Raw genomic sequence first — 26,247 nt, 5'->3', positions numbered from 1 at the left:
CAAGGAGAGGCACACCTTAGGCTTCCTGATTAAAGTTGAAGCTAAGCCAAGCGACAATACTCTCTAAAGAATTTATAAATAACTCTTCATACATTCATTGTTATAATTATCAGGCTCAACCACAATATCAATTGCCACCACTCCAATGGGGTCTACATATATCCTTGGTGGCCTCTGCTTCTGTCAATAACACAATATGAGGATGCATAGCTCACTTAATGATTAAAGGCATGTCATTGAAGCTTGAGGTGAGAACTACTCTCAAAAGACTCTCCACAATCAACACAACTACTATCAGCGATACTAATATAGGCTACTTAGTACCAATGGAGCCACAATAATATCCACCTTCAATATTGTCATAGGTGTGGGAGCCACCAACTCCCCTAGTATTTGAGCCCACAAAGAAGCTTGCTTTAACCACCATTGTCTTCTTCATTGATGAACCTATCTTCCTCTCATCATTTTCTTCATATTTAAATTTAAGAATAACTGTCCTCTTCACTCACTTAAAGCTAGACATAATAAGGTTAATGGGTCTGTTTTAGCCTTCTTAAAAAGTTAATTATCATTAAAAGATCACAAGTAAAGAGATGGCACCCCTCAAGCCATTACGTAGATGGAGTGAGTAGGCTCGAACACTATCATGATAAGGAATCTACACAATGTTGGAAACTATAGAAATGCTAGGATAGTAATTTATACTTACTATCCTTTTTTATTGTTTAGTAAAAAAGCAATAAATGCTCATGATGAATCCACTAGTCCTTTTCATTACTAGCCAATCAAAGGGACATATGGATTGAAGAATTAAATGTAAACCTAGTATGCCCAAGTAGGTATTTCATAGGTATCCATCAAGTTCTAGTATGAGGAATCTCCTAGAGCAGTCACATCATTTGCCTTGGGCACTCGCCAAAAGGGACCAAGACTCAGCAAATCAATCAATTTGGAACTAATATCTAATGGTCACAAACATATAAATGGTACTTATATCCTAATTCTAAATGCAAATAATATTTTATTTTTCATTTTTTTTAAATGCAATGTTATTATGATTATATACAAAATATATATGCAAAAGAAATTTTGACAAAACATGCTTAAAAAATTATATTTTGCCTAAAGAGCATGCCTTCCTTGAGATAGAACTATATTCTCATAGTTCGAGTGATCTATTCAAACACATCGAGGTGTCTAAAAAAGGATTAGAAACAACATGTTATGGATTCAACAACATGACATTTACTCTTTATTATAGTTTATCTTCCTATATTATTTAAATTTTTTTTTTAATAAAATAAATTTTTTTTCTATGAGCCTAACAATACCCAATTCAAAGTAATCACATATATAAAGAAAGCCTAAGAAAATTATTCATTTCTTATGCACGATCAGGGTAAACAATATAACAACAACAACAACATCAAGCCTTTATCCCACTATGTGGGGTCGGCTACATGAATCCTTTTTCTCCATTGTGTCCTATTAAAAGTCAAATTCTTGTTTAAATCTAATAAAGAAAGATCATTTTTAATATTTTCTAATCAAGTCTTTTTAGGTCTACCTCTACCTTTCTTAACATAAGTCAAATCTAATACCTCTACTTTCCTAACCGGGTCATCGGAAGGACATCGTTTTATGTGACCAAACCATCTAAGGTGACTCTCTCTAATCTTATCTTCTATTGGAGCTACTCCAACCTTTTCACGTATATGCTCATTTCGTATCCTATCTCTAAGGGTAAAGCCACTCATCCACCTGAGCATCCCCATCTCTGCCACACTTAACTTAGTATTATGATCAGGGTAAACAACCATCCAATAAAAAAAGTTAGAATGAAAACACAATCTGTTATTACAAATGTGACGTAGACAAGGGAAGGGGGGGGGGAGTTCAAATCAAACCCAAAAAAAAATTGGTTTTGACTTCTCTTGAGCTTGCTATCTCATTAATTTTTGAACTAAGAGTTAGCTCATTATGAGCTATGTTTTTAGTTCACTTATTAATTTATTAGTAGCTCATTAATTTTTGTCTCTTCTCCTTCCCCTTGTTTATTTGTTTCCCGTGGCTGGCTCTTGGTTTTCCGTGCTTGGGCTCCTTGGTTTCCCCGGTTGGCTGCTGGTTTTCCGTGCTGGGTGGCCTTTCCCGTGCCTTGGTGCTTCGGTTCCGTGCGGGCCTCCTTGGTTCTTGCGGCTGCCTCTTCGGGTTCCGCCTAGGCTATTTTCCCGTGGCTGTTGGGGGCTTTTCCGTGGCTTTGGTGCTTTGTTTCCTGTGTAGATTTGGGGGGAAAACAATGAAGTGGCTGTTGGCTTTTCATTTATCTCATTTAATTAGCTTTTAATTAATGGTTTTAGTGGCTGTTTGTATTCCCTTTCTTACCTATAAATAGGAGTTGTTTGTGGTTGTTTTATAAAGTGAAAAAATGTTATTTTTGGAAGCTATAACCTGCGGGTTTCTTCGTGGAAAAGCTTGCGAGCTTGTTCCATTCTCCTTCTCCTCTAGGAAAGACTTGCGAGTACTTTCCACCCTTCTTCTCGGCTTCTAATCTCTTTCATATATCCACAAGTTTACACCCCACCTGTATACTTCTTCTTTTTGAAAGCAAGTTTAGGGTGTCTTGTTTGAGTCATGTTTGTAAGAGTCTTTGTTTGTAAGTCGTTTAATTTTAAGAGTTGTAAGTCTTTCATTTTATATAAGTAAAGTTTGTTTTATTTAATTCGTCTTCTTTTTAGTTCTTTTGTGAAAGGAAGTGTTTGTTTTTGTGATCAAAAATTTGGGAAACCCAAATTTTTTATTGCATTAAAATGCCGCTTAGACACAACACATATTGCATAAAGAAATATGCAACATATAAATTCCTTATACAACTCAGATTATACTCCTAAAAGACATCATATGAGATTTTTAATGTCTTCAATGATGGTCATCTTCTAAAATGTTTCCAAAAGAGATCATCTTTAAAGGATTCAGTCTTTTGATCCATTTTCTTTTAAATGAAAAATCTTATAGACTTTCACAACTTTATTTATTTGAACTACAATTGAAAATAAAATGACACATAATATTATGTGCAAATCAAATATTTTTTTCCTAACAATTTATATATCCAAATAATTCAATGCTTCATAACATATAGCTTACACCATCATTTTTAGGGGCTAAGCAATTTCATAAGCACTTGTAGAAGCTATTTTTAGTTTAAATTTAATTATTTTAGCTCCATTTTTATTGCCTTGCATAGGCCTAATCACCTATAAAAAATTTATAAGTAATGAATAGTTTAGGTCACTCCCAATCATAGGACATCTAATCATTCCTCACAAAACAAACAAATATCACATTAGTGGGTACATTCAACATTTGAACCACACATAATCACTTCTAAAATATCATCTAATCACCACATTAGTAGATATAATCAACATTTAAATCACCACAATCAATGATAACATAATACTAGGGCATGTTCTCCTAACAAACAAACTAGTATGTGCTAGGATGTGTAGGCATCAACCTATTAAGCTTTAGGTTTTATTTTCTAATTTTAATTTTGTTTAATATCCAAAGATTGCTTGAGTTCAAATCTATGTTGCACCGATACACCTATTTATGAAGGTGTGCTGTATCCGATACACCGATACACGGATACGCCTCCGATACTCCACCGATGCGTGTCGAATACGCCAAAGACGTATCCAATTAAAATACTATTTAATTTCAAATGGACACACGTATATGATACGCGTGTCCATTGAAAAACAAAAGAAATCCGAAAAAAAAAAAAAGACGTGTCGTATTTATTTCCGTGGTTGCAAGCAAGATTCTCTCATTTCCGAGATGGATTTGAGTCTCTTGATGATATGAAAATATTTTTTTTTTTTGAGTGTTCACTTGATGAGCCTGAATTAGAAGCTATGATATTTATTGAAGATGATATAGAAGTTCAAAGACAAACCAATGAAGAAGATAATTATATCATTCCTTCTATTGAATAGTTGAAACTTCATGTGCTAGATAATTTATGTTTATGCTTTTGTTGTTGTACAAGACATTTAATGCTTACTTATATTTTGATATTATAAGCTACAAGGCTACAAATGATGTTGTTGTCATTTTTTTTGTAATTTCAAATATTATGCTTTGATTGGTTTCTTAATTTTTATGTATGATTTATAAATTATAATGTCGTGTCCGCGTCGTACCCGTATCCTATATTTTTAAGAATTGACGTGTCCCGTATCCGTATCATGTCGTATCCGTGTCACCGTATCCGTATCGGTGCAACATAGGTTCAAATCTTAGGGTGTTAAGATTATTTGAGTAGGTTTTGTCTTCCATAAGGCTAGCTAAAGCTAAATCCATATAATCAACATATGAAGGTCCTATTGTTAAGGCCCTACACATAGTAAAGAAGCCTAAACAAAAAAGGATAAGCTCAAGCGGATGGTGTCAAACAAATTAAAAAAGTAGGTCAAAACTAAAAAATTGTCAAAAATTTTCTTCTAGTTTGAACTTTTATTTTCGTCTCACTGTAGAAGATGGTTTGGTCACATAAAACGACGGCCTTTCGATGACCCGGTTAGGAGAGTAGAGGTATTAGATTTGACTTATGTTAAGAAAGGTAGGGGTAGACCTAAAAAGACTTGGTTAGAAAATATTAGGAATGACCTTTCTTTATTAGGTTTAAATGAGAATTTGTCTTTTAATAGAACACAATGGAGAAAAAGGATTCATGTAGCCGACCCCACGTAGTGGGATAAAGGCTTGATGTTGTTGTTGTTGTTGTTGTTGTTGTTGTTGTTGTCGTCGATGAGTTTATCTCAAATTTGTACTTTTTCTACATTCACAAGATTATTAGCAAGTTCAAGTAACTCGACCAAAGTTCTTGATTGCTTCAAAGTGAGTACATAACAAAAGGCTTCTCATGCAAACCTTTAGTAGAGCGACTAGAGCCATAACTAGCTCCAAATCCTTAGCATCTAGCATCTTATTCTAAAATAAAGAAATGGAAATCCTCAAATGCTCACTCAATTCTTGCCTCATTTGCAATAAGACAAGTAAATTTTTAGAGGCCTCTATATGCTAGCAAATTGGATAACAAATGTTCACTTGAACTCGTTGAATGAGGTAATCACTCCAAGTAGATGACAAGATTACCAGCTAAGAGATGATTCCTTGAAAGTGATGAAGAGCAATCTGCACTTCAAAGAATCACACAAGTCAAGCAAAGAAACTACGAATTCGATGTAAGCAAAATGATAGATGGGGTCTCTTTTCTCTTTTTGAATCTAGGTGAGGAATTTTAATCACCTTGAAGGAAGTTCACTAAAAACAAAAGCATCCCAATAAAAATCTCCTAAGAGGGCATAATAAGAACAAATATCAACCAATCTATTACTCTCTCTAGAAAAAAAAATGAAAATTTACATTATGAAAAACATCTAAAGAAGAAAAATCCAATCTTTGTATCTTGTTCTTCTGATTATTGGCCCTCATAAAAAAATTTTGCAAGAGTTTGATAACATTATTGTTATTACTTTCAATAATGATTCCTTGCTTATCCCTCATCCAGTCTTGAATAGCATTCTTGAAATAAAAACCAGCTAGTAATTCCACTAATGAAATGTCCCAATGCTTTAACTTCCTTCCATAAGCTAGTAAGAAACGGCTTTATGATCCCGCAATACTCCCGATATACTTGCCAAACTAGAACGCATCAACAAAGCATCAACATTCAACTTAATCCAAATTGTAGGTGGGGGATATCAATTATTTAACAGCATTACATGCGGGTTAGCATCCCAGTTCTGGCAAATTAGAATTAATTGAGGTTGAATTGAATAAGAAATAATATAAGCTACTATCATTGCCGGAGTAGGAACATTGACTCCATGCTTAGAATAATTCCTAGCTTTCCAATTATGATAAATCGAGGATAAATAAACTCTTACTATTCCCAAGTATGATGATGCCAATTTCTCCAAATTATTCAAACAATGATCTAAATTATGAAATTTAGGAAGATGAATACCCCATTGTTTCAGCATATCAAATATTTCATTTAACGTCAAACATTAGACTGAAATAGGATGAGTAGCTTCAATTTCCAAGTAATTTCTAGGACAAAAAATAGAATCTTGTAGTTTTCTATGATTCAACCAAAGATTAGTAGGTAATGCATTGTTTACCAGCCTCCACCAAAATAGGACTTCCTTAGGAGAAAGATTTAACTTCCTAATCCATTTGATATTTATACCAACTGTAGTGTGGATTGAAGATGCCTCATATGCCAATGTAGCAACAAATTTTCCCGAATTGCCATATATCAGTTCTAGTTGATATTCACTTGAAAAAAAAAAATTAATTTCAGATATAAACTACAGTAAATCTTCAGAAAAATGCTTCTTTAACACATTAATGCTTCTTTAACACCGCCTTGTTCCATCTGACATTTGCATCTAGAAGATATGAAACCGATTTGTTTCGAATCTCACTAATGTTGCACATTGTTGGCCATTTATTTAAACATCTATCAAGAATCCATATGTAACTTGAAATATTAATTATTTTGCCATTTGCACTTGCCATCTAATTATTAGTTTTAAGAAACCAGCACCATCTTTTATAATATGCCAAGCATGAGATGAGCTTCTTCTAATATCTTTATTCCAAAAGTCACAATCATATTTTGCCACAATAATTTTGCCAAGAGTTGAATTTTGATTTTGAATGAAGTTCCATGTTATACGAGCTCTTAACGGACCTTGTCTATCAGCAGCCCATTGAATACCAAGACCACCTTGATTAATTGAAGTATAAAGAGTATTCCAAGATATATAATGCAAACCATATCTTCCTTGTTCCTTATGCCATAAGAAACTCCTACAAAATCTATCAACATCATAAATAACACTCCTATGCACCAAAGAGTGAGTCATAATGAATGAAGGAAGAGAAAAATATACAATTTTAATCAACAAAAACCTTCCAGCCAAAGACATTGAACGAGATCCCCACATATTGAGCTTCTCCATTGCCTTATTCAATACAAACTGATAATTTGCAGCTTTTAACCTTCTTGGGGCCATCTTCACACCAAGATTAGTGATTTCAGCAATTTATCGGTAAGAAAGAATTTTATTAAACTTTCTTTTCCTTCTTCTAGTAACATATTTTCCATACAAAACCATAGATTTCTAAACATCAATCTTTTGTCCAGTCCAAGCACAGTAATCCGTCAAGATTTTAATAATGAGCTTTGCATTATTCCAAGAAGCTTCAGACACTAATAGAACATCATCAGCAAATAACATATGAGAAACCTTTGTAGTATTTGGAGCAATTCATATCTCAAGATCACCGCCTCTATCATGTATTACTTTAGATAGTAGCTCAGAACAAATAATAAAAAGATAAAGAGATAATGAGCATCCTTGTCTGAACCCACATTCAGCATTTATCCAATTACTCTTCCTTCCATTTATATAATAGAGGATTTCTAATAGCTTATATATTGGATAATTAAGTTACTAATCTTCTCCGGGAATCTCATAGCATATAAAATCTGCTTTAAAATTTTCCTAGACATGTTATCATATGCTTGTTCCATATCAAGTTTAAGTAACATATATCCCTGATAAGCTTTTGAGAATTTAAATTTATTTACAATCTCATGAGCCAAAAGACAGTTTTCAAAAATATTTCTTCCTGGTACAAACACTCCTTGTTCTAAAATAATCCTGGGAAGACACTCCTTCAATCTATTCAAGATCATACCCACCACCATTTTATAGATAGTTTGACATAAGCTTATAGGTTTTAACTTAGTCGCATATGATGCATTAGGAACTTTAGGAATCAATACAACCAATGTTTTTTTCCAACTATCAGGCATAATTCAAGGATTAAAAAAATTCTCAACAGCATTCCACAATTCAATATTTACAATATTCCAGAAGAATTTAAAAAAAAAACAAGCATTAACTCCATCATTTCCTAGAGATTTATTATTGTTTATCTTCATAACAACAGATAGAAGCTCCTTCCAACCATTGAAATTTAAAATGTTGTCTCCACCACATTGAAAGTCTAGTAAGAGTACAATTCAACTTTTGAATTTTCTTCCTCAACACAAGCAACTTGTTCGAGTTCATACCATTTATGCTTTCCTCTCCTTGTAATGCTATAATTTCATTTTGCAAATCACACTTTAATTTACTAAGCTCTTTCAAATTATTTTTGCTCCATGAGAACAAATTTTTAAGGGACCTACTTACTTTTCTTCTGCAGTTCCAAAATATTTTTTCCTCCAAGCATTCATAACCACACCTCTAGAAGCTTCATAAGAACACCATACATTCTCAAATCTGATAGATTTCTGATTATAGATCATCGAATTGAAAAGATTAATAAGAAGAGGAAAATGATCAGAAGCGACTCTTGGTAAATGCTTGATAACCACAAAAGGAATATGAGATAATACTTTAAAATTTAGACATTCTGTCAAATCTCTCCCAAATACGAGTAAGACTTTCTTTATTGTTACACCAAGTATATTTAGGCCCAATGAAACCAATGTCATGATAATCATTTCTAGATAAAAAATCCTTCATCTCTTGCGGCCCTTAGGAGAACATGAATCTTTTGCCACCTTTTTTCTACTTTGAAGAGAACACAATCAAAATCTCCTCCAATAATGCAAGAATTATCATTAGTTGTATAGGCTTCTAACATATTCCACAAGTTTCTTCTTTCATGCAAATCTTTATTTCCCTAAACAATGGCTATCGTCCAGATAATGCCATTAGGAGCTTTTAAATTACCAATGATACATTGATTAGAAGAATTTAAAATAGTGAATGAAGAAATATTATTTTTTCCACAATGCAAGAATACCACCAAAAGTTCATCTAGCATTAACATGAAAAAATCTCAATTCATACCAATAATCCTTCTAATTTCATTAATATCCATGGAATCTAATTTAGTTTCCATAAGACCAATAAAGAAAACACCATTATCTAAAACCAAACTTCTCAAATAATGAGAAACTTCTCTTTTCTTTGCTCCCCTACAATTCTAAAAAAAGCAACGAAGACATTTAAGAAATCAATGAGGAAGAGGCCCCAGCACCTTCATGATATTCTTCACTTCTACCTCTAAGACTGTCCTTAATAAGACCATACAAACTTAATTCTTTTTTTAATTTGTTTCTTCTGTTGATCAGATTTTGAAGACGAATGATTCTTATTATTAATAGCATGCAAAAATTCAATTCCACTCAAATTATCCTTGAAGAAGCAATAACAGAAATAGAATTACCATTAATAGTTTTGAAGGATGAGTTTGATACCTTCAACTTCTTTGGAATATCTTCAGCGTTATCTTCTATTGGCGCACTTGATTGAACTTTTATCCAAAACCTCTTCAATTGTAGTATTTTGGACTTTCTTAACTTCAGAATTTTCTAATTCTACATCAGCAGCAGAATATTCAACAGTACCCATATCATAAATATGTTCATTAACTGAAACGTCAGTAACATCTGGAGCTTTTAAAGTTGAAGTTCACTCTTTTGTCTCCATCTTGTTAAGATCTTCTCAATCAGCATTTTCAACAACCAGATTACCATCTTCTATTGAATGTGATTTTGAAATCACATCATCACTTTTGAAAGAATCAGCAACTGGATATTCTTCAGAAACAGCAGAAGTATGTTAGAAACAGACTTAATTTTATCACCTTCAAGAGAAACTGAATTTACAGCAACAGGTTTATACAACACCCCTTTGGTCTTCACTGAATTTTTGTCAAACTGAGCTACAACTTTAGCTCTATTGGATGAATAATTTTTTTCCTTCCATTATTAACATGAATCCACGGCCCATAGTTATCAGCATACAAAGCAGAATTTGAATCAGGTTTTATAACATCTTTTTTTATATCTTGATTCACATCAGTTACACGATCAGCAGTAACAACTTTATCCAATTTTCCATTAGATAAAGAAGACTCATTCTGAAAATTATCATATTTATTGCAATTTTGTTGATTGTGTCCCATCCGACCACAATTATAGCAAAGTGAAGAAATTTTCTCATATTGTATTTTTTGAAAAAAAAATCCAGAATTTTGTTCAACCCAAACTCCTCGTGGAAGTCAATCTTCAAGATTAATACAAACACATACTCTTGTGAATTCTTTTCTACCCCAGTTAAACATATTGCCATCCAAATAAATAAGTGTTTCAACCTTAGAAGCTATTCTCGCAAGATTAGTTTCATTCCAACAGAACAACGAGAAATGAGGCAATCAGATCCACAGGCGAAAATAAATTCTTTATGGATAGAGGTGAAAAATCTAGACTCCAACTTTACTTACCAATTATATGTCCAACCACAAACCAAGGTCCTCTGCTAAGAACAACATCTTTAACTTTAGCTGAATGAAATGAACAAAGCAACCATTCCATTCCTAAATTCATAATGTGAAAAGAACCAAATTGACTCCACTGCTATCGCAATTCAAAACTATTCATTGAAATAGGAATGATGTTTCCAAACACCTTGATAACTACCGAATTTTGAAGTTTATGAATATTTGATTTTACATTCTCAAAATGCAATTTAACAGACACCATCTTCTGACATTTCAATAATTGTTTCCGGATTAACTATCTTGATGTTCGGGGCTTTCCTCCAAGCATTATGTTATCCATTTGCCTTACTAGCATCAATTTCATTCAAATCTTCAGGAACCTTCTCACCAACATTTAACGAATCCGACTTCGTAAATGATAACAAAACATTCTCCTTATCCGAAGAATCATGATTAATTATTCCCTTTTCAAAGGAATCAGGCTTGCAATCATCTTTTATACATGAAATTGAATTTAGAACAATCTGCGCATAAGAAGCTGAAATTCCTCCAACTCTATAATGCTCATTAAAATCAACAGATTTAGAGAATCCATTAACTTCTAGTTTAGTACCATAAGAAGATGATACCTCAAAATTATTATTTCGTTGTTCTACGCTTTCAACAAAATTCGTTTTATAAGATAGAACTTTAGCTTCGAAGATCACCTCTTTACCCTTACCAAAATCCGAATCATTCTTTAGAATGACTGTAGCATTTGTTGAAGGACTTCACTTTTGTAATTTCTTTGCAAAAAACATGTATCAACTACGGCCTTATCTTCTCAACCCTCTTCATTTCTCAAAAATAAGAGGAAGTCGAATCATCATTATTGAACAAAAGGTTTCATCTATGATCGATGTTGATGGAAATGCTCTAACTTTAACAAGTCATCTTCTTCTTACCACATAATCAAAAGATCATGTTAGCAATCATACTCAAGGAGTCAAACTCGACATTCGTTCTACCACTCCTTGGATTATTCAAGTTATTCTTTCTTCAAACTTTACAAGTTATCATTTAGTGATAAATTGCTAGTGATTCTCCATATTCACTAAGTCCTCCCTATTCTACAAATCTGCTTCGAGAAATACTCTTCTAATTTGTTACATGCTCGACACTCATCGCACCTCTGAAAATTATTGAATCTAAAATTATCCTTGAATTATATTACATCTAACTAAAAGTATTGTTAGAAGAAAAAAAAGGGGAAATTACAGGGTAAGAAACTCTGAGATTTCACTAAATGAGCTTAAGTACCAAAACTATGTAACATGAGCTTGACCTTTGATCCCATATTGATAGATTTGAACTGAGGCTCGAGCGCTACAGGATTAATGGCATACAAGGGTATAAAAATCTTATTAATATGATAAAAGTCATATTCCAAAGTCATGTATATTAGGCATGGGATCCATAATCTTATAGTGGGAGCCAAAGCTCACAACGGCATTGCCACTAACAGCAAGATATTACTTTAGACAGGTCAGAGGTTTGAAATTTAAAAAAAGACAATCAAGTATTAGTGGTAGAAAGCAAATTATAGGTGTTTCTGCAAAAACAACATAGGGGGTCGGTTATGAAGCAAATAATATCAGAGGCAGCATATGGCATTTATACTTCCAGCTGATATAGATGGAATTGTTTCTGCGCTTTATTAGAAGGATGAAAGCAAAAACACCCTTCAAAACAATAATACAGAAAGAACTAAGCCCGAAAAGGTAAGTTTAATATGTTATAAACCCCAATATCAAAAAGGGCTTTTGTCATCTCATCCATAGAAGTCTCATAATGAAATACCGCAAAAGAATCAAACCAATTAGCAGCTCAGCTGCTGCTCAACTTGGCGAGTTCAGGTGTAGCAACAGGAGCAGGAGCAGGAGCAACTCCACCGGTTGTTGGCCTGAAAATAACAAACAATACGCATAAGAGCGGGCTATAAAATAAAAGAAAATACATTGAAAATTTAATAGCCGTTCGCTGAACAAATCCATACAGGCCGACAAAAACTTTGAAGGCATCGTAGATTCCCCATTGTGCACCAGTCAATGTACCGATCATGACAATCCTAAGCGGAAGTCCACGGGTGAAAAGGCCCCACAATCCAAGTTTACTCACAGCCTAAGACAAATCAAAGTGAGAATCAACAATCAGTTAAAGAGTTCAGGGAAATAAAGAGAGTTTGATAGAAAAGAATCATAGATAAACTTACATCACCAACTGTAGCTCCCTTTGCATTGTTGAGGAAAGAGACGAGATTGTCAGCTGGGTGAGATACGATAGCACAGAAGACCCCAGCAATGTAGCCACCTGCAAAGCTCACACCAAGCTGAAAGGGCTTGCTGCATTGATCCTTTGGAGTGGGAATAACATTCTTGTATAGCAACTCCACTATGGTCTCAAATGAAGCAAATTTCATCATTGTGTCTGAAAATTTATTCAACAATCCACATCAGTTAGCATATTCCAAGGCAATTACCTCTAATCCCACCATCTGAAATAAAAATGTGGGATATCGGGCATGGAATTTCATGAAATGCAGCAAAAAAAATTTAAAAAGCCAAAATGCAGAAAATTCAAAGATAATTTTCTTTTCATTAATATTAGGGGCACATATGATTCCTTTTCATAATTTTACCATTACTGAGCTAAGCTATAAAATATAAAATCACTCTCGCAGAAAAAAATAAGTTTGAAGAGTGTAGTCAGGTCAGAAAGTCTTTAAACAGCAAGCATAATCAATAAGCAAAGTTTTTTAATGCACGTAGTGATTTTTAAAAGCAGATCAGCTGATAGTATTACAAAAGAAAGCGTAAGCCAGCAAGAACAGTTTGGAAAAGCGCATTAGTAAAAACAGTATGCCATTTCAATTCCAAAACCCGAGCTGTTCTTAAATGCGTTCCAGAATTTATTACCAAAACAAATATCAGAACATGGTTCAAGAACACAATTTCATAATTCAGTTGAAGAAAAAATGGGTTAAAATATTATTGACACAAAACACACGTGTTGCACCGCTTTTCTTGTCATGTTGTAGCTCTAAGCGCTCTGATCTTGCTCAGAGCGAAATCCAACTTTAGATTTCAAAGTTTGGTTCAACATGTGTCATAATAACTAGACACGATCATTTACTCCTTGTTGTGTCACCTAATGATTAAGTCATTGCTCATTGATTCTCCATTCTCTTCGCTAGAGCTAGTTGCTTCTTGATAGTTCTTCTCTTCAAGCTCACTACCCCACTATTTCTTATAAGATTTTGACAGGTTTTTATTATTAGTGCTAGTAGCTTCTCGAAAATGCTTTTTGATGCCTCATACTCATACTATCTCTCACTTCACATTGCTTCCATCCCTCATTCTTTAACTGGTCACATCTACTTTGATTCAAACTAATTTTTTTATTTTGTATAATTCTTTCTAGCTTTCTCCTAGTGTGAGTGGGAATTGTAAATACTAAAAGAAGTTATCTCCTTTAGCGTGAGACCTAACTCCACTATTTCATGATAACTCTTTCTTTTTTAATCTCTAATTTCTATTTATTGATTTGCGTCTGTGTTTGAATTTGTCGATTTTAGTGGAAAAAAGTAGATTTTAGATTGTGACTTGATTTACAATCAAACACATGGCTTTAATGCTTTAAATTATGTTATTTTTTATAGATAATCACAAAATTATCATGTCTCAAAATCTTCCAATTTTCAAGTTCATCTAAAGAAGCAAATAGTTTTCTAAATTAAGGATTTATGAAAGCATACCATCACAGATTTATGTTAGGAAATCCTAGACCATAACATACATTCATCACACTAGTCGATGCAAACAATTCAAAAAAATCAAAAGATAGTCTTTAAATTTTAATTATTATTAATCAAAGAAGAAACAACATAGCATTATCTTGTAGCGCACTTCATTAGAAAGCAAATCCATATTCGAAGGTAGAAAACTCAAGCATAGAGGACAAGTTAATATATGCACATATGAAATCTCAATAATCACATTTCAATTAAAAAAAATGTGCAATAATGAGAGTGTGCAATACAGGAAAGTTGAAAACTTGAAATAGAAAAACAATCTGAGAGAAATCGAAGGAAATTATCCAAAAGATCAAAGAAACCCTTTCACAGTATAATATTACAATGAATTGAGAGAAGTAAAATGGGAAAAAGCACCACCTAAAGGTATAGCATAATACATTTTGCTACTTCATATTTTACTCTCTCAAACATTAATTAAAGAAAAACAAAAAGAAGAAGAATGACGGGCTAGAAGAATTTAACAAGTCAAAAAAAAATTTAATAACTACAAAGGGAAGAAGGTTTATTGAGTCTTTTCATAATACTCTTCGATTGAATTTAGGAAATAACACATTTGGCAATTAGTTAAATGGTGTCAAAAACCAAACCATGGGAATAATTTAAAGATAGAAAGCTAAGAGTATGATTGCACATTTATAATTGATGATGCAGATACGAGCTTTAATATGATCAATGAAAGATGCAAAGAACAAATAATTGAGATCATCGGAGTTGGATATCATCTAAATCTTGCATTGATTTAGGATCATGGCATTAAGGCAGCATCAAATTCCTTTTTATCAAGTACAAAAATTCCATGCTATTCATGAGGAGCAAAAAAAATACAACCTAGTTAGGAGTGTTTTATAGGAGAATTTCATCAAAAATACAGGCAAAAAATATCAAATGAACTTCCCCAAAATTTTATAAAGCATAAATAAAATAAACTTGGATCAACCAAGTACCATTATTCTACGTCTACTGGGTGGACCTCATTTAAAAGCTAGGGATCAAGGTTTCATATTTATATGAATGAAACTTGAGTGCCTTTGAATAAATCATGCAACGGCAAACAGTCCCTAGAATTTCATGTTACCAAACTATCAATAGATCAATTAGGGCCACCCACAATAAAATCCATTGCCAAATATGATTACCAACAGTAATGACTTCATGATCCTTCATAATTTTATTATTTCTTTAGAACCATTATGTCCTTACTATGTTCGGATAAATTTATCATTATCATATTAGCTATAAAGTTATTAGTTACTAAGCATAAGAGACAATATCATCAATATTGGCATAAAACATGTAATTATCATCTTAAGCATAATTGAATTACATTTTTTTGCCTAGAGATTTTAGGCAGTCCCCTCTTTCTCCTTGCCATCTTAGCTTTTCACCTCCCTTTTGAATGCCTATTTAGCAGTACTATTCTCTTTTCTATCTACCTTCTAAAATTGTTCATTTGCAATCAAATCTCTCTTTAAAGTGATCATCAAATTGTAAAGAGAAGAGCATTTTTTTTCTTCATATAAATCAAAAATAAGCCATGCATCAAAGTATGAAGAAACCTAAAATCCTTTGTCAAGGTAATAAGGTATATCAAATTTTCTGGTTTTCTTACTCCAGAATTTTCCTTCACATTCTCACACTCCTGAACATGAATTTCAACTCCCTACCATCCCAACAGCAAGCCTAAGCTTCACCTAAATGAAATTTCATATTAACATCTCATCTTTCAGTTAAAGCCATCCAATCATAAAAATTAACTACATGCCAAATCAAATTAGGTTTGAAATTTTTAATCTTAACTATTCTCAATATCTCAATAAACTTTACCAAATTTTTTTAATGTCATATAAAACCATTTAAGATGCTTTTCCACCTTTCCACATTCTCTATATGTCCCAAAACTTTAATTATCTCATTCAATATGAACCCAATGCATGACCTTCCTTCTCTCCTATCATGGCAACTAAAGAAACCCTTCCAATTAAAAAGAATGACAACAGTACTTCAGTCACCACCTCGCCCCCCCCGCGTTTCCCTCTAGACAACTCTCAGTTCTCCACAAAAGAGAAGAATAAAAATAATAAAAAAAAAGAAAATAATAAAAACACTGGTCAAGTCAACATATACTCTAATGACACCTCCTTCAAATGGTGTATGAGAACTCTTGTCAGCATCCCCTTCTACTCAAGGAATCTAGAAATTCTTCCTTAACATCATCAAAAACAAGTAAAAGATTCCATTGTGATCTACAACTCAAGTATATAATGCCAACTTGAAAAATATGAAGTTCTGATCATAATTTTGTTGACCGGCAAATTTAATGTTATACATGGGAATAAAATAAACTTAGGAAACACTAAAATAAACCCTCATGCTTTACATATTTCTACTTTCATTATATGGAGTAACGTTCAGAAAAGTAGTGTAAACAGCTATATACATACATACATACCTTGTACCTTTTTTTTCTTTTTTGAACCATTGTCTCTTCATGATGTTTGGATACATTTATCATTATCATATTTGTTATGAAGTTTTTAGTTATTAAACATAAAAGACGTCATCAATAGTGGCAATATAAGCAGTAATTAGTAAAGCATAAATTGAATCAAGAATTTTTTAAATAGATTTTGGACAGTCCTATGTTTCTCACTCTCCAAGTTGGAAACTTTTTTCACCACCCTTCCTTAGGCCTTTTCATCCTATTCTCTTTTCTATTCACATTCCAAAATTGTTCAATAGCAATCAAAACTCTCTTTAAAGCGATCATCAAATTGTAAGAGCAGCATTGTTTAACTTAAATTAATATCAACAATAAGCCCCTGCATCAAATTTGAAGAAACCAAAAAGTTCTGATAACCTTAACTTCGCTGCTAACTCCATCATTAAGCTATATCAAACTTTAAGGTTTTCTTCGTTCTTCTTAAATTTCCTTCATTTCCTCACACTTCCCATCATGAATTTCAACTCCCCACCATCCTCCAAGAGTCTCTACTTTATATAAAGGAAATTTCCCTATCACCAGTTCGTCTTTCAACGAACACTGTCCAACCATAATAATTAACTTGTCACCTCAAATTAGGTTTGGAAATTTTAACCCCAACTTTTCATAGTATCTCAACAAAGTTTCTCCACTTATTTCTATCTCATATAAAAACCAATAAAAAAGCATTTATCTATTCAAATCCTATCCAAAACAGCCCGCCACATCATCAAAACAGCCTAACGATGTAGATCATTGTTTAAAATTGTACAATATGAGGCTCGCCTTGAGGCCTCGCACAATTCCAGTGAGAACATCTGATACATAGATGAGAGAAATTTGGCAGAGATGGTAAGGAAAGCCAAAATATATATATAATAATTTGTACAGTAAGATAATTATTGGATTAAAGTATATATATATATATATATATATAGAGAGAGAGAGAGAGAGAGAGAGAGAGAAATTAAGGAATTAGAAAAGAGATCAAGACTTTTAATCAAAACTGATATAATAGGTAGTAAAGGTAAGAATATATTAATTAAAGAAGATGATACTAATGAAAGATGAAAATATTATTTTAAGAAACCATTAAATGAGGATTTTAAATAAAAGATTATTTTACAAAAGCAAATATGAATAAATAATGAAGCACATGATAGATTGATTCAAAAATGTGAAGTTGAACAAATTTTGATAAAGATGCAAGTAAAGTAATTCGAACTTCATGAGATATCTATGGAGTCTGGAGTATTATAAGAGATATTGAAATAATTTAGACAGAATACTTTTTAGTAAGATCCTAAAATTTAAGAATATGCCAGATGACTAAAGAAGTACTTAAAACTGACACATGAGATGTTGAGGTATAATGATAACTATAGGAGAATTTAACTATAAAAATATTTGGAAATAAAAATTTATGGGATTAATAGAATTAAAAGTTTAGACGACATAAGATTTTAGTGACTATAATGTTAAAAATTAACGATCAATGTTACTAGAAGAGAAGTGTTATCTAACAGAAATAGATTCAAGTATCATGGATCTATCATGCATAAGAATCAGGATATAAATGAAGATATAATTTTTAAGATTAAGACAAGGTGGTTAAAATGAGAAATATCTCTTAAGTATTATACATTTATACACTAGAAGAATATCAAGGAGACTAAAATAAATAATATGAAGTACAATTAAGTTGACTATATTCTTTGGATCCAAGTGTTAAGTGCTTACAAAAATCAACATTAACCAAATTGAGCATGGCATATGAAAACGTTACGATAGATGTCAAGTAAAACCATAAGGATGGATTGCAAAATGATTATATTATAAGGATAATAATAACATTGATGATTTAGTATTGAAAAAAATAAATTAAGCGATTTGGATATAATATAGAATATAGGATAAAAGGCACCCAAACAAGGATATAAATTAATGCCAAAGTCTTACGAAGAAAAAAAAAAGGTTAAATGAAAATTAAACTAGATAATTTTTTCTGAGTAAAAAAAAAATTAAAATATTTTATAACGCTCAATTGGAACAAATGAGCATTCATATAGACAATCTTGGATAGTTGGGATAACATTAATGTTGATGATGATGAATTTAATTGTGATAAATAAAATAACTAAAAATATTAATTAAACTATATGCAAGGAAAACCTACTAAGAAAATTATTTCTATTTGAAAATTAATGAGAAAATATAAAGAGCAATGAAGAGAATACTCATAAGTCAGTCATTGATCATATAAAGGTATATGATAAATACAATAGAATTAATTTGGAGGGTATTATGGATGAAATTCATTTCATAATAAAGATACGCTTGCATCATTGATTGCATTAAAATTTTGAGTGATCAAAGATTTTTCAATCATAGCAAAATTATAAACAAAGTTGAAAATATATCTCTTGAAGTACTTGTGGAGATATTTCCAAAAGATATCCAAAATGAGGCACATTATTATATGTTATTAGAAAATGAAATAATTATACAATATAAGACCTATTCTTCAGTGAAAGCTGGAACCAAGAAACTTTCTAAATTATAAGGGCCTTAAAAGTCAGAACGAAACAACAAAAAAAAAAAACTTAATAAGCAAATAAAGTGATGTGAATTTAAACACTATTAGATCACATGGCTGGAACAGCAATAAACCTATTTGTGATAGATTTATGTACAATAAATCTATATATAAAATAACTTAACATAGGCAATACATAACTTGTAGAGTTGAAACAAAGTGGCGCTCTCCAAACAAGAAATGCATCAAGATTAGTATTTGTTAAGAAAGCATCATGAACACTGAAGATAAATTCTATAAAAGCGTAATAAAACTAAATATGCAATATGGATCCAAGTGTTGGACAACAAAAAATCCCCTAGAAGCCCAGCTAAGTGTGGTGATAAAGAGAATATTAAAATGAATGAATGGTAAAACTAAAAAGAAAAGAGCAACAAATAATTAAGAGTGCAGAGTAACGCTTAATAGATATAAAGCAATGAAAATCAACATTGTTCGATTAAGCATGTAAAATGCAATGCAAAACATTAACCAATAAAGCCAATGGAATGAACTAATGTGGACAAAAAGAAGTAGCTAAATGTAATGTGGCCAAAAGTTGAATAAAAAAATGTTGGACTAGATAGAATTAAAAGTTAAAACCTCATTAGCACTACACATGAATGAAAGAAAGGGGGGAGAATTTATAAATGAAACAGAATAGCTAGGACAGGCTTTTGTTTGGGGCGGCTTTTGGCTTTCTATTTATAATGTCAAAACTTTTAAAATCTACTTTATCATTCTCATATTATATTATCTTTCCCAAAAAAAAAAAATCTTAGAAGCCATTTGGTTGTATGTATTTGGAAATCCAATGTAACAAAATATAATTTAAAATAAAATCATGTATTTGAAAAACTTTACCAATGTTTAGTTGCTTGTAAAAGTAATTTAAGAGTTTAATCTGTTATGCTTGATTGCTTACAAAGTAAAACCAATATTTAAAATACTTCACCAATCGGAGGTAGTAGAAGACAACAGCGGCAGCCAGTGAAATTTCATATTTACGGTGTATAAGGAATTCACCCGAATTTACATTTTTAATGAATTTGGCATTCACCCAAAATTTAAATCCCCAGTATTCTATACTTTACACAACAAATGCTTGCAACCAAGCGGACCCTTAAGCAAATTTTAGAAAGGGCTGAGAAAAAGCTTTATAGTTTTTTTAATCCAAACAAAAACTACTTCTTGTGGGTTGATTTTCCTACGACAAAAAAAACAATCAAAAAATTATCCCAAGTGAAGAATAAGGATGATGATAATGAATAAATAATAAGTTATGATTGACCATATAATGAATACGTTGAACAAGACCCTGTGCTAATGACCTAATAACAAGGTCCTCAATTGGGTCAATATTTACTTCAGGTTGTTTACCAGCGTTAAAATTCATAGAGCAAAAAGTTCAAAAAATACAGTAAATACCATGAAAAAACACAAAAATCTCTAAAAAAACAACCAAACCAAAAAAGCTGAATCCGTAATACAGTAGAAGACCAACAAAAATGAAAAAATAACATGATTTCATAAGGAGATAATAATCCAATAATATATATTAGTAGTTCAAGGTTTAGGGAGAAGGATAACGAGCGTTTGAATCTTACATGGAATCTGACGACCCCACAGCGGAACAAGCCCTTTGTAAAGTCTGTTAAGCACATACACAAGTAAAATTTCAACAGAACGCAGAAGAAAAAAATCAAAACATGAATGTGAATTGCTATAGGAACATACCCCAAGGCACCTTCAGATTTGACAAACTTCGGGAACCCATCACTCATGCCACGGGCAAACCCCGGTTGCGTCTGGACCCGCACTTTAACCGCCTCAAACGGGCAGAGAGCTATATCGGCAATGAATTCGGCGGATGCAGAACCAGCAAGATAAATCAACGTCTTATATTTGGCTGCATACTCAGGCCCAGCAATGTCCGCATAATATTTCTTGAAGTATTCGTAAAAGCCAAATTTGCAAGCTCCCTGAGCGCTGTAACCGATTAAGGTCGGTACCCAACCTCTGAAAAACCCCCTGGCCCCTTGCTCCTTTAGCAGAACTCCAAATCCAGAGGTGATGCTCTTATATTTCGCTGGATCAATCTACCGATCAAGCACAATTTGGTAAGAGAAGTAGACAAAAAACATATATCCTTCATATCCAAACAAATATATAGATTAAAAATTAATATTCAACGAGCGAAGTGAGAGAGGAGTCCAAAAAGTCCAGATCCGAGGAATAAGCAACGTATATAGGATATCAAATCGTTGCAAGGCCACCTATAGCACAAGATCAAGGCGCAGGTATTCCTAACAATGGCAGGGGAAGCTGAGTTGCTGACCTGCATGTTGCACTTAACAAGATCGAGAGGGGTGACGGCCGTGTGGGTGAGACCGCAGCTGAGGATGCCTCCAGCGGTACATGCGGCGTAAAAGGCCGGGCTGTACATCTCGATTTTCTTTGCGGGCTCGCTCGGAGCTTCGGCGAGGAAAGCGGCGGGAGAGGGCGGTCGGCTCGAGGGGGCTGCTTTCGCCACTGGAGAGCTTTGGCTCCGCGAGAGTATCCATTCGAGGCCGGAGGATCTAATCGCCGGCGAGTAGAGAAAGGAGGGCACGAAGGCTTCGCGGCGGGAACCATCAGAGAAAGCCATTATGACTGCGAACCTTCTCCTTTGTGCGATGGGGGGATCGTGTTCGGTTTAATAGCGTGACAAAATGTAATATAATAGATTGCTGATCCGCTGTTTGACCGCCGAAGGGGGATGGCTATTATATCCGACGTGGAAGAATGTTATTTGCACAAATGTTAGAACAACAAATAAATGAAGGACACGTGGCAATCTGATATTTTTGCTGTTATGAACATAATAGCAAGAAGCGCAAATAAAGCAACCATGTTTCCTAGGGTAACGGGGAATCGAGCTGGTTCGGGCAAGTCCAGCCGAGTCCCTCTGCAAAGCGGGCTGGATATTTATTTATAAAATATTTTAATTTTTAAATTATAACAATATTATTATTATTATTATTATTATTAATTGATGAGATTTAATTGCTATAATTCTATATAGGCACATTTAAAAAAGTTATATCAGAATATTTCTTATATAAATGAGACAATTTAACTTTTTTTATAAATATCCAACTTATACATAGATAAAAGAATATTACAATAAGCACTTATGTTTTTACGTGAAAAATGGCACAATTGAAATGATTCCATAAATATAAGTTGTATGTTGCAATGATGTCATTCTTCATAAGTGAGGCAAGTTTTGATATTATGTAGACAACATGAATTGTGGATGATATATGGTGGAAGTTAGAGGATTCTTAAGGCATTGGAGTTATTTTCAGAAGGGATTTTTCTCCTTCGAGCATATGAGACTATAAATAAAAAATATGTTTAGTATAATCTTAATGTTGAATTCTATATTAGAGTTGAAGTAGATATCATGTAGAGGCCTTATTGGCAATATTACACATTGATATTATGAGTGATGATATGTGATGAAGTTAGCATGCATTGGCCTTGAAGTTGACTTCAGCATACAATAGTCTTTTAAGTTATGATGTGCATCAACCTTAGAGGATATGGTGTGCATCAACATCATGTATCAGCCTTATAGACGATATTGCACTCTAACACTCTTGGCGATAATAAGCAACAAAGTCAACAGGCATCGATGTAATCTAGTGATAGTTGTCAAGTGATAATGTATAGAAGACTATATTCAAGTAAAAGTGGTAAGGAGATCATAATCATGCAATAATGATCTGAAGATTGTAATTTGGCAATGGTAGTTACGGAACCATCATTGGGCAATGATGATTAGATAACAGTGGATGAGAAATAATAGTCAAGTGACAATAGTCACGAGTTCATAATCAATTTGTCCTAAACATTAACTAGTAGCATAAGATATTAAGATAAATCCACAAAGAATTTTTATCTTAAGCAAGGTTGTTTGTCACAGAGTTACTTACCGATGTTACCATTTGTAAAGTAGGTTGAAAGAAATTCATCAAAGATTTTTAAGATATTTGTTGTTATTTATTAAAGTGTTACTTAATGACACTAATCATTATGGAATTGATCAAATAGAATCCCCCCAAATGGATTGTATCTTGATTGGGAAGAGGTGAATGTCAAGTACATCATTAATTAAAAGATGAAAATTAGTTTGCTTTAGACTACTACTGCTACCATTTTGAGGTCATGGTTATGACTTTGTCGAATGGGAAAAAGTCCATTTAAGGATTGTATGTAAGGTTAAAGATTCACTTTAAATTTTTTTATAAAACTTGTCATATCTACAAGAAGATTAAAGAAAGATATTTATCATCAGGGTTCCTTTGGATGCATAGAAATATATTGGAAACAGGACTTATTGGATCATGACCATGTCTAAGATGTTAACATGAACATCCTATAGATGTTATAGTTAAGTTTACATGTAGTCTTGAATTGCTTTCCATATAATAGATGAAATACTGGATGACTAATAGGTTATCATGCCTAGAATGCCATCTTTTTAAAATTGTAATTAAGTTCGTCGCGCCCCAACCACCACAAATGGCCCCTACCACAAATTTTAAGTTGGCTCTCTTAAATTAATAATCATGTAGATGGTAAAGGGTTTGTTCCATCATAATTGTGCTTGAGATGTTAACATAAATGACCTTTCAAGGTTTTACAAGATTATAATTATTGTGTGTAGACGATGTCACTCTTGTGTGCAAGAAACTTTGTGATAATAAAATGAGAGAGTTTAATATCACAACTATGTTCAAAGATCTAACATGTATACATATAAATGAAGGTTACAAGAGACATTAATACTTTTACGTTCAAAACTCAAAAAAGGAAAAAAAATCATGGGATTTGACCTAATTGAAATGATTTCCCATAATTAAGGGAGATGTTGATATAGTATATTAGAAATGAACTATATAAGATGTATTCAATATTGGAAGTTAAAGGATCCTTGAGCCATTGTATTTATCTTTAAAATGTCATTTATAATCTGTTTGGTTGTTCTCCTTTGAATAAAGGAGACCATAAAACAATAATTTCAATAAAATCTTATTGTTAAATGCTAAACTAATGTTAGTGTTAATAGTGTACAAATGTTTTATTGGCGATGACATGCATCAATGTTGTGAGTGATGAGATGTGATGAAGATAACATGCGTCAACCTTGGTATAAGTGGCATACATCAACCTTATAAGTGATGGCATGCATTAAAGATATGTATTGACCTTATATGTGATGGTGTGCATCAATAAAGTGCATTCGTCTTATAAACAATGGTATGCATCAATAGCATGCGAGTCTTTACATTGTCATTATGAAATTCCTTAAGTAAATAAGCTAAACTCTTAAATATCAAGATATTTTTTGGTATAATGGTTGAAATTTCATTAAGAAACTATGTAGTTAAGCGTGTTCATGTCAAAGAAATCCTACTATGATGAGTGACCTACTGGTTAGTTATTCTACATGATAAAATCGTGAGGCCTTTAGGTCAAGGCAGACAATATCTAGATAATTAAGAGTTTGGACTATTATATATGGTATCAAAGCAATACACTAGCTAGAAAGATGGGAACTAAGTGTCATATAAGATAAAGTGCTATGTCATGGGAGCCACCTATTGAACTCTATATTGAACAAAGTGCATGTTATGTGGGCGGAGTCACCACTTGAATTTGTAAGGGCCACCTCTAGAATCCTATTTTCATGGTGGTTGATTATGGGATAGAGATATTAATGATGATATTAGTTACTTAAGTGAGAGAGATTATAAAACTCCTTAAGTGAAAAGAAGTTAAACTCTCACACATCGATGTGTCTTTTGGTGTAATGGTTAGAATTTTATTAAGAAACTTTACAGTTAAATGTGCTCATCTTAAATAAATCTTATGATGGGCAACCTCATAGGAAGTTACACCCACAGGGAAAAACCATAAGGCCCTCATGCTAAAGCAAATAATATCTCGATAGTTAAGAGTATGGGCTATTACAGACATTGTCGCTCTAGTATAAATAAGGGAAAAAGAAAATTTTCTTTACATTTCTTTCTTTATGTTAAAAGAAATTACATGAGCCTGATGCACCAAATATATCAACCACACTAATGCCCTCACTACCTTCCTCACCATGATGTTCATGAAACTCTCTAAAGAAGTAGGAAGGATAAATGAACCTTGGATGAAGATCACGTCTTTTTAATAATTTCTTAACACAATTAGTGATTCCCTTAAAATAATGATCAGTCAATACATGCTCAAATTATCTGCCATGCACCATGAGTAGCACTTCATTAAACTTTTTAATTAACTCAACAACGATCAATTCATCCTATTCATTGGCCTTGACAGTCACAACATAATTAGTAGTTGTTACTTGAACATAGTCTTTTGCCTCTACAAACAAAAAAGCTTTTGCTTTCGCCAAGTCTAGTTCAAACATGTGTTGCTCTCACATCTCGGTGACTTCTTTTTCTAACTAATTCACTTTATTCACTCTCTCGGTGGATCATCTTCTCATAAAAAAAGGTGAACTCAGCATAATTCTTTTTCTAACTAATTAGACTGATTGTTAGCATTAGAATCTGCTTACAGTTGTTGGAATCATCATAATTAGCCTCAAAATTTGGGAAAAATCATCATAATTGTTAAAAAGTATAGGATGGTCATATGCTTATAAAAATCGATCAATTTGAGGGCTGTTGGATGACCCAATAGACTTGCATGCCTAGGAGAACTCTCAAACTCTCTTCTAATATAAGATAGCTAAAAACTCTCCTTATATTTCTCCATACTATAATTTCTTTTTATTTTATATTCCACTTTGCATGGAGAGATTATTACATGTGGATTATGGAGTCCGGACACAGAGAACCGTCTAGTTTTGTGACTATGAACAGTAAAAGCGTAGGGGGTGAACAATAAAACGTAGAG

At 32.8% G+C, this 26,247-nt stretch overlaps 1 protein-coding gene across 1 annotated transcript; it reads right to left on the bottom strand.

Moving 5' to 3' along the window:
* Positions 1–11,976: 11,976 nt before the first annotated feature.
* On the bottom strand, positions 11,977–21,980 carry LOC110100120 (mitochondrial phosphate carrier protein 3, mitochondrial). Its single transcript, XM_020827538.2, has 6 exons — positions 21,626–21,980; positions 21,025–21,386; positions 20,895–20,938; positions 12,632–12,846; positions 12,416–12,540; positions 11,977–12,322 (listed from the first exon to the last, which is right to left on the bottom strand). The coding sequence occupies exons 1-6, from the start codon at positions 21,932–21,934 to the stop codon at positions 12,247–12,249; spliced, it is 1,131 nt and encodes a 376-aa protein (XP_020683197.1). The 5' UTR covers positions 21,935–21,980; the 3' UTR covers positions 11,977–12,246.
* Positions 21,981–26,247: the final 4,267 nt, after the last annotated feature.

This window comes from Dendrobium catenatum, unplaced genomic scaffold (genome assembly GCF_001605985.2).
Source record: "Dendrobium catenatum unplaced genomic scaffold, ASM160598v2 fragScaff_scaffold_822, whole genome shotgun sequence".
Lineage (NCBI taxonomy): Eukaryota > Viridiplantae > Streptophyta > Magnoliopsida > Asparagales > Orchidaceae > Dendrobium > Dendrobium catenatum.
The sequence above is the reverse complement of the archived record's forward strand: the minus strand, read 5'-3'. Positions and strand labels throughout refer to the sequence as shown.

Excerpts from the sequence above, each read along its gene's own strand:
- LOC110100120 (XM_020827538.2), bottom strand. The coding sequence starts at position 21,934 with ATGGCTTTCTCTGATGGTTCCCGCCGCGAAGCCTTCGTGCCCTCCTTT. Across the intron at positions 12,847-20,894 it reads GTGGGGTCGTCAGATTCCAT|ACACAATGATGAAATTTGCT; the intron begins GTAAGATTCAAA and ends ATAAATTTTCAG. Across the intron at positions 12,541-12,631 it reads AGGGAGCTACAGTTGGTGAT|GCTGTGAGTAAACTTGGATT; the intron begins GTAAGTTTATCT and ends GATTTGTCTTAG.